This window comes from Camellia sinensis, chromosome 4, assembly GCF_055761805.1.
Source record: "Camellia sinensis isolate YWXY chromosome 4, ASM5576180v1, whole genome shotgun sequence".
NCBI lineage: Eukaryota > Viridiplantae > Streptophyta > Magnoliopsida > Ericales > Theaceae > Camellia > Camellia sinensis.
Window position 1 is genome coordinate 56112115 of NC_138964.1, and position 12637 is coordinate 56124751.

At 48.2% G+C, this 12637-nt stretch overlaps 3 protein-coding genes across 3 annotated transcripts; all 3 read right to left on the reverse strand.

Annotated features, from left to right (window-relative positions):
• Positions 1 to 4275: 4275 nt before the first annotated feature.
• LOC145823774 (uncharacterized) lies at positions 4276 to 4671 on the reverse strand. Its single transcript, XM_082923293.1, has one exon. It carries the CDS (start codon positions 4669 to 4671, stop codon positions 4276 to 4278), a length of 396 nt encoding a protein of 131 aa, XP_082779419.1.
• A 33-nt stretch (positions 4672 to 4704) lies between these two features.
• Positions 4705 to 7833, reverse strand: LOC145823775 (uncharacterized). The gene is made up of 3 exons (XM_082923294.1): positions 7353 to 7833; positions 5236 to 6368; positions 4705 to 5118 (listed from the first exon to the last, which is right to left on the reverse strand). The coding sequence occupies exons 1-3, from the start codon at positions 7831 to 7833 to the stop codon at positions 4705 to 4707; spliced, it is 2028 nt and encodes a 675-aa protein (XP_082779420.1).
• Positions 7834 to 7929: 96 nt separating this feature from the next.
• On the reverse strand, positions 7930 to 9342 carry LOC145823776 (uncharacterized). The gene has a single exon (XM_082923295.1). It carries the CDS (start codon positions 9340 to 9342, stop codon positions 7930 to 7932), a length of 1413 nt encoding a protein of 470 aa, XP_082779421.1.
• Between the last annotated feature and the right edge of the window lie 3295 nt (positions 9343 to 12637).

The window sequence follows — 12637 nt, forward strand, 5'->3', positions numbered from 1 at the left end:
GCCCCTTAATCCCATCCGAGCTAATCGTGATTGGGGTTACCACCATGACCGAGCTAACGGTCCTTGAGCTACGCCAGTACCAAGCCGAGCGTGATTGGTTTCGAAGCCGTTACCGAGCTATCCCATTTGGTCGGTCACTGCTTCAGCAGCCTTGTCGAGGGCCGTACAACCGTACTGACAGCCGTCCTTTCGATGCCACGTGGCTTTATCCCGTTGGCCCCGTGCGGCCCTAAAGCTGCTTTTCATGCGCGAAATTCAAACGGCGCAGTGTTTTGGTTTTCCCCCCCCCTCCTCTTTTATGCACAAACGAAGGGTCACTTCAACCCTTACTGCTCATCTCTTCTCTCAAGCCCCAAAACCCTTGCTCTCAAAACCCTCGAACCTCTACCATTACTGTCATTGCTGCCCCTCCCGATTCCTCTACACCTGTTTTCGTTCCTTCTGAGGCTATAATCAAGCTCTTGGTCGATTGATCTCTTTGGCGTCCGTTGCTGGTAAGTCTCTTCACCAGTCCACCCTATTTTCTGTCCATGTTCTTTATGTTTTCCATCTCATGTTCTTCGTGTTCTTGCTTGGAAATGCTAGACACCTATCAATACCTCCTCCATGGGGTAGTATTGGCACACCTTAGGGCAATAGTTGCATACCCTAGGAAGAACTGGAACTGGAATCAAAAAAGCAGATGGGGCTCCCATGCCCCTTGTTTCTTCGAGTAAAACGTACCAACTTTGAATCTTGGATGAACAACTTGAATCTGGGTAGGACCGAGCTAAATAGGTAACTTGGATCCATAAACAAAACTTCAGCCGAGCAAAGATCAGTTTGCGGCTTCCCGTTGAGGCCGCGACCGTGCTGGATATAGGGAGTCAGAACCGAACTAGGAAGGCCATATCGGCCGGACAGACGAGCCGAGATAGGGGGTAGACCGGCCACATACAACGGGGGATTTTGACCAAGCTAGGAGAACCAATAGGGGCCGTGCAATTTATGCCGCGCTAACCCTTGGGCTTATTTTTTAACAATGCAGAACTAGGACCGACTAGGCCCCTACAGCATTACCACTGGTGGAGCTCAAAGTCCGAGCAAATACACTAAAATTTTCCGTCGAGATACAAATTAAACCATCAAATAAGTAAAATCGAGGTAGATAGGGAAGTACCGGTTCATGGTGAGCTCGCCCGGTGCACTAGTTGAGTTTCGTAGGGAGTGCAACATTCCAAACGATGTCTATTTAGAGCTGGCCAAGAAGGGAGATACCCCATGGGGTGACCTAGATCGGTGCCCCTTCACGGTCGTATCTATCGCGGAAAGAGGGCTTCGCTTCCCGGTCCAACCCTTGATCTGCGAATTTTTGAGGCAGACAAGGCTTTGTTCGACCCAAGTCTCGAACAACACGTACAAGATAATAAACAGTGTGGCCGAGCTGAATAGGAGGCTCGGTCTCAATCTCGGTCTCGCCGAGATATTACATCAATACAGCCTTAGCAAAAATAAGGGTGGGTTTTGCTGCTACCTGAAGGTCAAGAAGGGCCGAGCAAAATTCATAGAGGGCAACCCAGATAAGGAGACAAATGACGATGACTTCTTGTGGGTGTTCGGTCGTTATGAGGATACCGAGGCGCCCATACTAGGCTGGTATATCAGGAAAGATTTTGGCAGTGCTGGTGAGTAGCTTGGTAAACTGCACTACTTTCTTTTTGCACTGATTTCCTTCTTGCCGATCTAACACTTGTCCTCATTTTTGCAGATTACAAGCTTTTGGCCGACGACTACTCCCGAGCTAATCAAGAGGCCATCAAAGTTCTGCTTCGTCATCCGGCTGAGGAAAGGGAGTCTCCAAAACTCCTCGGCTTCGAACCGACCTACCACTACACAGCACCGCGCAAGAGCAGGGTGACTGACTTTCTTCGTGCGCCCTCTCCAGAACCAGATCCAAATCTCCCAACGATCAAACTTGTTCCCCTCACCGCCGAACAAGAAATGGCAAAAATCCGGGCAATCAAATCAATGATCACTGGAGAACCGAGCGACTCCCAACCATCAGAGGTACCTGGGGGGACTTCCTCCACTCCAGCCGAGCAAAGGGAGGGCGCTGTGCTGGCTCTTGCAAGCGAACATCCAACAGGCCGGTCGAAGAAGCGACCGAGAAAAGACTAAACCGGGCAACAACTGGTCGACGAAGATTCAACCGAGCATGCATCCACCGAGTTGGGTGACCAGACCAAACAACTAAGCGGGCCATCCAGAGCCCCGACCCCCCTGGTCTGGGTGCCCGAGATTAAGTACAAAGGCCGGGCTGTCTCTAAGGCCGATTCAGTGTATGCGGACAAGGATTACTCCCTCGGTTTCAACATGACCAAGGGGCTGATCCTTCCCACCGACATGAAGAAGCACGACGAGCTGTCCGACCTGAAGGTGCTTCGCTCGGCAGCAAAATCGATCGTTTTGGTAAGTTCCACTCTTTTTTCGACAAGTTGTTGACCAGTTTTTGCTCGATTCTCTGAGCGTTTACAATCTTTCATTTGTTTTCAGGCCGCGCAAAAGAACTATTTAGCGCACGACCGAATGATCGCAGTGTGGCAGAGCCTGCGGGATGCCATAGCTGAGAACAAGGCCCAAAAGGCTGAGATAGCGAAGCTGAAGGCCACGCAGGAAGCAGTTGTGGCCGAGCGAGATAACCTGAGCCAAAAGGTTGACCGAGCTGAAGCGGACAAATAGCGGGCCGTGAAGTCGACCAAAGCCCGGTATCTCGCCGAGCTGAGGAAGCGGCACGATGCCCATAAAGAGGAGAAAGATAAGGTAGTTAGCGATGCCGAAGACAGGGGTTACGCTCAAGGCGAAAAAACGTATGAACGGCAGGTGCAGGCGACTAAGGACATCTTTTTCTAGTGCGGTTGGAAAGCTGCCTTGGAGAAAGTTAGCCTTGGTCAAGATGCTGAGATGTTCCTACATCCGCTTGCGGCCTTCATACCGCACTATATGCAAGCCTATGCGAGCGCCGCGCAGAAGAGGCTCATAGAGGAGGCTAAAAAGGAAGCTGCGGAAGAAGCCGCCGCCGCGCAACAAGCCGAGCAAACTTCTCCTGAAGCATCTCAGGATGCCGAAGATCAAGTAGCCGATCGGGAGGTTGTCGCGGTGGAGGACGCGGATGATGAGTCGGAAGAAGGCTTGCCCGAGCACACTACGGAGGTTGCCGAGCAGACTGTGGAGGTCGCCGAGCAAACGGTTGACCTGGAATTGGATTGAAATGCCCCCTCCTATTTCCTGCTTTGTTTTCGTTTCTTTTCTTTCTTTGTTTAATGTAACCGGGCTAGGGCCCCACAATTGTAATGCAATTTCCTCAATTAATGAAATTTGAACTTTTTGCCCGCTGATTTTCTCTTTTTGTTCGGTTGCAACGTGCAAAATGTCTTGATTCAAATTTTAATGTACCATAACTGATAGGCCGGCTGGCCGAGCAATATGCCGAGCTAAAATCAGAATTTCTTCAATTTAAATGTTCACGGCTACTCTCAGCTCGGTTTTTTTTTTTTTTTTCTTTTTGAACGAACCCAAAAATTTTCATTCGGCCGAGTAAAAATTACCACTGCCGTTCTGGCCTTGACAACACTTCAAGTCTTTTATTTGGGCGGGCAAAAATCAGCTCGGCCCTAAAGGAAGTTGGACAAATCTTAGTTATTTCACTTCGGCCAAGCTAAACCAGCTCGGCCATTAAATTGGACAAAACACCAATATTCTGACATGGAGTTGGATAGAACGCCAACATTTCCTTTCTCCGAGCGAAGTCAGCTCGGCCTCTTGTAAGTTAGACAAGGCACCAACATAGCGCTTGGCCGAGCAAAGTCAACTCGGCTATTATTTGTTGGACAACACCAACATTTCGCTTTGGCCGAGCAGAATCAGCTCGGCCTTAACATTGGGCAAAACACCAATATTTCATTTAGGTTGGTTATGACGCCAACATCCCAATTGGGCGAGCGAAAAACCAGCTCGCCCTTACGTAAATTATTCCATACACCGATCATTTCGTTGGACAATAATACACCACTGTTGGTGCGATCCGCTTCTATACCGGCGAGAGAAGATTAGTCCGGACCTATTCAGGTCAGTCCCTTTGCCCCTGGCATCCACAGTGGCCTTGTATCCTTGCGGTGTCATTGTATAGAAAGATGCGATACAAAACAACAAGAGGGCTATTTTTCATTACAAAAAGCAGTGCTACCTTTACATCAAATGCCAAAAGGCTAAAGGTCTAGAAAGCTAAGCAATTACATTTTAAAAGTAAAAGATCTTAAGGTTGGCTACATTCCACGATCTGGGGACAGCTTTGCCATCTAAATCTTCCAGATGGTATGCCTCTTTGCCAGCGAGACCAGTCACCTTGTATGGTCCTTCCCAATTTGCACCGAGCTTTCCTTCGCCAGGGACCACCGTGTTGCCCAGCACTTTTCTTAAGACCCAGTCCCCGATCTTGAACAGCCTGGGGTGCACAGCCTTGTTGTATTTCTTGGAGAGTTCTTGCTGATAGGCTGCTATGTGGATTAGGGCCCGCTCCCTCCTTTCCTCGGCAAGGTCTAGCTCCAATGCCACTGCTTCATTGTTCAAATCTGGCTGGAAGCTTTCGGACCGGATGGTTGGCATGCCAATTTCCAGCGGGATAACGGTTTCCATGCCATAGGCCAAGGCAAATGGAGTCTCTCCGGTCTACCGTCTTTGCGTAGTGCGGTACGCCCAGAGTACGTTAGGGAGTTCTTCAGCCCACTTCCCCTTGGCCTTCTCAAGCCGCTTCTTCAGCCCGTTCAGGATGGTCTTGTTTGAGGCCTCTGCTTGACCATTTGACTGAGGATAGGCCGGCGTTGAATTATAGAATTCGATCTTCAGCTCTTCGCAAAATCCGCGAAAGAGTTTTCCATCGAATTGAGTGCCATTATCTGAGATGAGGGCCTTGGGTATACCGAAGCGAGTGATAACATTTTGCCAAACAAACTTCTTCACATCCTTTTCCTTTATGGTCGCCAGTGGCTCAGCCTCAACCCACTTTGTGAAGTAGTCGGTGGCGGCGATGAAGAATTTGCGATTGCCCAGGGCTGCTGGGAGTGGCCCCACTATATCCAATCCCTAGAGTGCGAACGGCCAAGGACTTGTAAGGGGGAGCAATTCTCTCGCTGGCTGGTGGATCTGGTGAGCAAATTTCTGGCACTTTTCACATCGGCGAATGTATTTCTGCCCGTCTGCCTGCATGCATGGCCACCAATAACCCTGGGAAATTGCTCTGTAAGCCAATGACCTACCCCAAGTATGGCTGCCGCAGATGCCTTCATGGATCTCATAAAGGAAGGCTTCCACCTTAGCGGGGTGAACGCACTTCAGATACGGCCCGGTGAAAGACTTCTTATACAAGGCTCCGGACGGGGAGAGCCAAAACCGCTCTGACTTGGCCCGGATCTTGTTGGCCGCCTTCTTCTCTTCTGGTAGAACTCTATCTTTCAGGAAGACGATGATGGGGTCCATCCAGGAAGGACCCAAGTCGGCGCAGAGCACCTCAGTCATTTTCGGTTCCTCAATGCTTGGCCGAGGTAAAAATTCTATCATCAAGGGGTTAGGAAAAGCTGTTTGAGCAGAAGCAAGTCTAGCCAATTCATCAGCCGCGTTGTTTTTCTCGCGGTTGATTTGTTCCATCCTTATTGCGGCGAACTTCTTGATCTCTGAGCGTACCAGCGCCTGATACTTGGCCATTCTTTCGTCCTTTGCCTCATACTTCCCCGAGACCTGGTTGACCACCAGCTTGGAATCGCTGAATACCATCAGGGCTGACGCCTTCATTCTCAATGCGCTTCTTAGTTCGGCAAGGAGGGCTTCATACTCCGCTTCGTTGTTGGATGCTGGGAAGCCGAGCGTAATTGCCTGCTCGATAATCAGCCCATCCGGTGAAGTCAGTACGATACCCAGCCCAGCCCCATGCCTGTTGGATGCCCCATCGACGAATAGCTTCCACATCTCGCCAATAAACAGCTTCCAGCAATCAGAGGGGTTCTGGGAGCTTCTCAATTCCAAGTCTCTGATCGGTTCATTCTGGTCTCTTTCCTTGTCTTGATTGAGCACGTCTCCCAAGAAGTCACCCGGCTCCTCTAGTTCGGTCGCTCTTCGGCCTTCTCCTGCTTTTGAGCCAACACTCGTTTCTATTGCCAGAACCGTAGGCTGCGCTAAATCCGCACCAGCCAAATCAACCGGGCAAATTGGATGCGTTCCAGGGGCGAATTCCGCCACAAAGTCTGCAAGAGGTTGAGCCTTGATTGCGGTGCACGGACGGAACTTGATATCGTACTGCCCCAATTCCACGGCCCATTTCAAAATTCTTCTGGTGAAGTCTGCCTTTTCAAAAAGCACCTTAAGTGGGAACTCGGTTAACACAACTATTGTATGGGCATGAAAATAGTGCGCCAGCTTTCTTGATGTCATCATCAGGGCCAGCGCTAATTTTTCCAGTGGAAGATGCCTCATCTCGGCCGGGAGCAAAGTCTTGCTTACATAGAAGATGGACAAGTACTGGATGCCTTCAGCGCGGACTAGGACGGCGCTCACAGCATGTTGAGAGACTGCCAAGTAGAGATACAACTCTTCGCCCGGCCGAGGTGTGACTAAGATATGGGCTGAGGAAAGGTATATTTTTAAGTTTGCTAGTGCACAGTCACATTCGTGATCCCAAAAGAATTTGGCCTTCAGAGTTTTAAAGAAGGGCCTGCAACGATCTGAAGACCGGTTGATAAATCTGTTCAGCGCGGCTGTCATCCCGGCAAGATGTTGCACGTCCTTCGTGGAGTTTGGGCGCTCCAGCTCTTGTATAGCCTTGATCTGTGATGGGTCGGCTTCGATCCCTCGGTTCGTGACCGAAAATCCCAGAAACTTCCCGGTGCCGACTTCGAAGGCGCACTTGGAGGCATTCAAACGAAGTTTATGGTGCTTAAGTATGGCAAACATTTCTGCTAGGTCGGCGAGGTGTTGCAACTTTTCCTTACTCTTTACCACCATATCGTCGATGTAGGCCTCCATTGTTCGGCCCAAAAGAGGAGCGAACATCTTTGTCACCATCCTCTGAAAAGTTGCCTCGGCGTTCTTCAGTCCGAACGGCATGACTTTATAACAATACAGGCCTCTAGGAGTAGTGAACGACGTGATCTCTTGGTCCGGTTCATACATGGCTATCTGGTGGTAGCCGCGATATGCATCCAGGAAGCTAAACCTCTGATGGCCAGCGGTCAAGTCCACCAGCTGGTCAATTCGAAGGAGGGGGAAGCTATCCTTTGGGCAAGCACGGTTGACCGTCTTGTAGTCAATGCAGACTCGCCACTTACCATTCTTTTTTGGGACCACCACCGTATTGGATATCCATCGAGGGTATTGCACTTCTTCTATCGCTTCTGCTTTCAACAAGTTTTTGACCTCCTCTGCTACTACCTCGGCATGGTGCAGAGCTGAACGGCGTGTCATTTGGATGACCGGCCGTGCATTAGGAAAGACATTCAACTGATGGCAAATGAAGTTAGGGTCGACTCCAGGCATATCGTAAGGCGTCCACACAAAAGCCTCCATGTTGGAAACCAAGAAGTTGACATAATCTAACCGCTCGGCGCTAGACAAAGATGATCCCAAGAGGAAGAACTTAGTTGGGTCATTCTCGTCGATGCGCACTTCCACCAAATCCTCGACCGATTTTTCCTCGGCCTTTCTTCCTACGTCTTCAAGGACCTCTTTTCCCTCGGGTCCCTCGATCATTTGGACAAATCCTTTAGCTGCTCGGCTGCCATTTACCGCAACGAAGCATTGTTTCGCCATCACCTAGTCTCCCTAGATTTCCTCTATTTTTCCGTTTGGCGCCGGGAAGCGCAAGACCTGATGGTAAGTCGACGCTACTGCTTGCATGGCGTGCAATCAGCCGCCGCCTAAAATTAAGTTGTAGGTGGATGGGACTTTGAGCACCCAGAACTCTACTTGCTTTGTGACTGAAACTGCTTTGACCGGCAGTATGATCTTCCCTACCGGCCATTCTGGCTGAGAGTTGAAGCCAACCAAAGGTGATGTCGCAGGGGCCAAGTCCTTGTCCTCTAACTTCATTTGTTTGAACGCGTCATAGTACATAATTTCGACCGAACTTCCATGGTCGATCAAGATCCTCTTGATGTCAAAGTCTTTGACGTGAAGAGTTACCACTAGGGCGTCATTGTGGGGCATCTGGATCCGCTCCAAGTCCTTGCTCGAAAAGGTAAGAATGTCCTTCTCCTTGGTCTTCCCTTTCTTCACAGCGGGCCAAACGGAGAGCACTTCCCTCATGTGCTTGGCTTTCTTAATCATCCCTCTGAGCTCGCAGACCCTTGCTGGTTCAACGATGCCATGGATGACGTTGATTACGCCTTGGGGTGCTGCCTCTATGGCGGCTAGGCCGTTTGGCTCGGTTTGCCCCAGTGGCACGGCTTTCATACCCCCATCTATGTATTGGTCAAGATGTCCCGCGGCCACTAGCTCTTCCAAATGTTGTTCGAGCGGCAAGCAGTCCTCCGTTCGGTGTCCTCGTTCCTCATGGAAGGTGCAGCGATACCTTGAGTTGAAGCCTCTCTGTGCATTCCCCAACTTGGCTGGCCAGCGGACAAAAGGCTCGCCTCTGATCTCACTCAAGATGCGGTAGATAGGGATTTTAAAGACCGTGGTGATTCCAGTCCGCGCCTTCAATTTTCTCTTAGCATCTTCCGCTGCATCATGGGGAGCGTCAGCTCGGTCGTTTCTGCAACCCTTGTTTCTGTCATCGCGGTTTGGGCCATGTCGTTGATCTTTTGGCCGGTCGCTTGGGCGGTTATCCTCCTGCTCGACCAAGTGAACTTTCCCTGCCACCCTTCTGTCCTCTGCGACCGGATTAACCTTCTCGGTCGCGGAGGCAGCATCATCCTCCATACGAATGTGCTCATTGATCCGCTGCATCAAGGACTCCATGGTTGTGGGTTGGTGCATTGTGAGCGAGTCCCGCAGCCTATGCCTGACTGAGAGACCCCGCTTGTATTGAGTGATGGCCAGATTGGTAGGGCAGTCGAGGATTTCGTTGTAAGTTTCCCAGTGCTTCGCGTTGTATGCCTTCAATGATCCCCCTGACTCCATCTTGACGCCCAGAAGATGATCGACCTCCTTCGGCGTTCGAGTGTTGGTTTTGAATCTGGTGACGAAGGCTTCCGCTAGTTGCTGCCACCCCTCTATACTCCCTTCTGGAAGCCTTTCGAACCACTTTAGGCCCAGTTCTCCCAAGTTTGCTGGGAATATGAGGCACATCAAGGCGTCATTGCACCGGTGGCCAGCCATTACTTGCCGGTAATGACTCACGTGCATGTACGGATCCGTTTTGCCGTCGTACAAGGTGAACTTAGGCTGGTGGAATCCGGTAGGGAGTAGTGTACTCTCGATCTCCGGAGACAACGGTGTGGCTGTAAGTCTTGCCAGCTCTTTCTCCATTGGCGCATGGGCCATCACTCTGGGCGCTAGCATCGCCACTTCTTCGCTACAGTGAACGGGGGCGCTCAATCTCTGCCACGCCGGCACTCTCTGAACCTCTCGACGGCGCGCCCTCTCCTCCAGTACATCCCTCAAGTCTTTGGAACGGGTGGAGAAAGAGTATCGTGACGCCGGAGAATGGCGTGAGGAACGGTATGTGCTGTCTCAAGTGAGGGATCTGCCCTCCCTTCGGTCGGAATCTCCAACCCCATAGTTCCTGGTGATGGAGAGAGAGTGGGTCCTCTCCTGGTGGCGACTGCTAGAACGAGGGGACGGGGTGCACTCATTGAGGTTGCCCTCTCCAACAACACCCTTCCCCTTAATCTGACGTTTCAGCATCCCCATCTACGCCGCCATCCTGCGAATGAGGGTGTCTTGGTCTTTGAGTTTGTGCTCCAGGTGTTGCACACGGGACTCCCCCCGCCGCCGATGGCCCTTTGGACTCTTTGAGCGATCAGTACTCCTTCCGCGTTTGTCTCGCGCACCTCGCGAAGAGGTTTCTAGGACCGCCATGGCTGGAACATTCGGGGGGCCTTCTCTCCGTCGGCCAGACTCTGGTGTGACACCATCGACGACGGACAGTGGAGTTTCGTCGTTGTTGGCCATGGAGATGGTTGAAGAAGCTTGAAAAACAAGGTTTGAGTATCAAAGAAGTTCCTACAGACGGCGCCAATTGTACGGGGGCAAAATATCCTCTGCTTTCCGTACTCCTTGGAGTTCAAGCTTCACGTGACGGCGTCTAACCTGACAACACAGAGAACGGTGAGCTGCCAGGTGGTGGTGTGCCGGATAGACCCTCCGACGATCAAGTCAGATCACTTGAGGAAGAAGGAGGCTCCTTGAGAGAGATAGAGAGAGTGTTTTCAGATAGTGCAAGTTGCTTACCTCTAACGTTTTCCTCCCTTCCTCTTTCTAGGCTGGCCATGCAGCCTCGGGATTGTGCGCTCACTACCTCTGCTGTCCTTCCCTGGACAGTTGGTTGTGCTCGCCTCCCACCACCTTACACGTGTAAAGGCCAAATCCTCCATCTAGTACATGCAAAACTGCCAAACGGTTCTGACGCGTGCTTGGAGCAGATATCCTCTCCCTCACGCCATTGGCTCAAGTGACACACCTGACCGGCATACCAAGACCGGCCTATTCCTTGGAAGAAAATCACAACCACAAAGAACACGACCGAGCTTCCGAGCTATCTGGTCGGGCGCACGCCGACCTCTTCCCGGCCTAGACTCTTTCCGGACTGTCATCTGCTCTGTCGCGCCGTGCTAACGCGCGCCTACCGCCGAACGCCTTACAGCCACAGCTCGGCCAGGCCTTAGAGCATGCCTGGTCGGCAAACCTAGCTCGACCGTGTAAAACAGGCTGGAGGGTCGGGCCGATTGAGGAGATAGCTCGGTACCGAGAGGCTTGCTACACCTGCGTTACTGTAGCTCGACCGTACTGTCTGGTGCAGATCTCCCCTCTCAATAAAATTATTATTCATCATTAAAAAAAAATAATCGTTCCATGAAAGAATTTTAAAAATGACCATTTCATTTCGCTCTTTCTCGTATTCCAGCCAACAAATAGTGGACAAACGATGAAGAAAGCTATGGGGTTGGAATTTCTACTATGATCATTGTTTTTTTGCTTAATTGCAAAGTAGTTAAGGATGGGTAAAGTGTTGCTTTATTTTGTCTTCTTTTGGGGTGGTGTGTGCAATTTATGTTGTTGTAGAGGTGCTTTTTTTTTTACTTGATAGTTATAACGGTCTCGCTTCACAACTTTATTTTAACGTAAAATTTTTTAAAAATATGTGAAGCACTAATAAATTTTAAATAGTAATTTTATAAATTGTTTATTGTTTTTTATAGATCCAAAAATCTCATTTTAGTATGAGTTACATAAAGAGTCAAGTATAAACGCGTGTACGCTCTGTGTTAAGTGATAAATGTGAGTTTTCTTATAATATTAAAATTACTAAACGTAACACTTAAAAAAACTACTTAATATATATATTTTTTCAAATGTAACATTCCAATGAACACTATCAAAATGTAACATTCTAATATAATATACAAAAAAATTCTCTAATATATTTTTCTCAAACGTAACAACATAACATTTTAAAAAAATTTCTTAATGAATTTTTTAGAATTTTTTTCAAACGTAACACTCCAATGCAACACACTAAAAAGCTATTTAATATACTATTCTTAAATGTAACACTCCAATGTAACACACTAAAAATTCCGTAGTGCATTTTTTTCAAACGTAACAACATAACATTTCAAAAAAACTTCTTAGTATATTTTTTTTTTCCAAACGTAACACTTCAATTAATGTAACACACTAAAAAAATTTCTTAATGTATTTTTCTTAAACGTAACAACGTAACATTCTAAAAAAAAAAATTTGGTGTATTTTTTCCAAACGTAATACTCATATAAGACACAACTCCTTAGTATACTTTTCAAAATATAGCACTCTAATGTAATATTCCAATGTAATACCAAATAACCACACTAGAAATGCAGATTTCCACGCTTGATAACTAATATTTCATCTACCAATCCCCCAAAAGAATCTTCCATGCCTCACTTTTCCATTTCCATCTCAAAAACGAATGAGAAAATTAGAAAAATAAATCATAAAAATGTAGGGTAAACTACCAATAGGTCCTAATAGTTAGACTAAATTCTCATCAAATCCTATTGAAAATAAATCTTGATAAAATTGTCGCTAAAAATATTTTTTTGTGACAATTTTTTACATACGTGAGTAAAAATTAACAATTACTGACTTTTTTGTCATAATTTTTATAAATTGTCGCTAAAACTTACAATTAGTGACATTTTTTTATGACAAATTTTTCTCATAGGACTTATTAGACAATGAGTCCACTTATTAGGACTTACACGTAAGTACTCCAAAAATGTATTTACTTAAACTGAAGGAGTTTTCTTAAGTGTGCAAGTGCACACCATGTGCCACTTACACAAAAAGTGTAAGTGTAAGGTGTAAGTATAAATATAAGGTGTAAGTGTAAGGTGTAAGTGTAAGGTGTAAGGTGTAAGTGGGTTGCATATGGTGTGCAACCTCAAAAAAGATGTAAGTGTAAGGTTTA

Coding starts and splice junctions, on each gene's coding strand:
- LOC145823774 (XM_082923293.1), bottom strand. CDS start 4,671: ATGGAAACCGTTATCCCGCTGGAAATTGGCATGCCAACCATCCGGTCC.
- LOC145823775 (XM_082923294.1), bottom strand. CDS start 7,833: ATGGCGAAACAATGCTTCGTTGCGGTAAATGGCAGCCGAGCAGCTAAA. Junction 6,369..7,352: donor GGTGGTCCCAAAAAAGAATG/GTAAGTGGCGAG, acceptor TTGAAAAGGCAG/ACTTCACCAGAAGAATTTTG. Junction 5,119..5,235: donor ATTGGTGGCCATGCATGCAG/GCAGACGGGCAG, acceptor TTCGCACTCTAG/GGATTGGATATAGTGGGGCC.
- LOC145823776 (XM_082923295.1), bottom strand. CDS start 9,342: ATGGCTGGCCACCGGTGCAATGACGCCTTGATGTGCCTCATATTCCCA.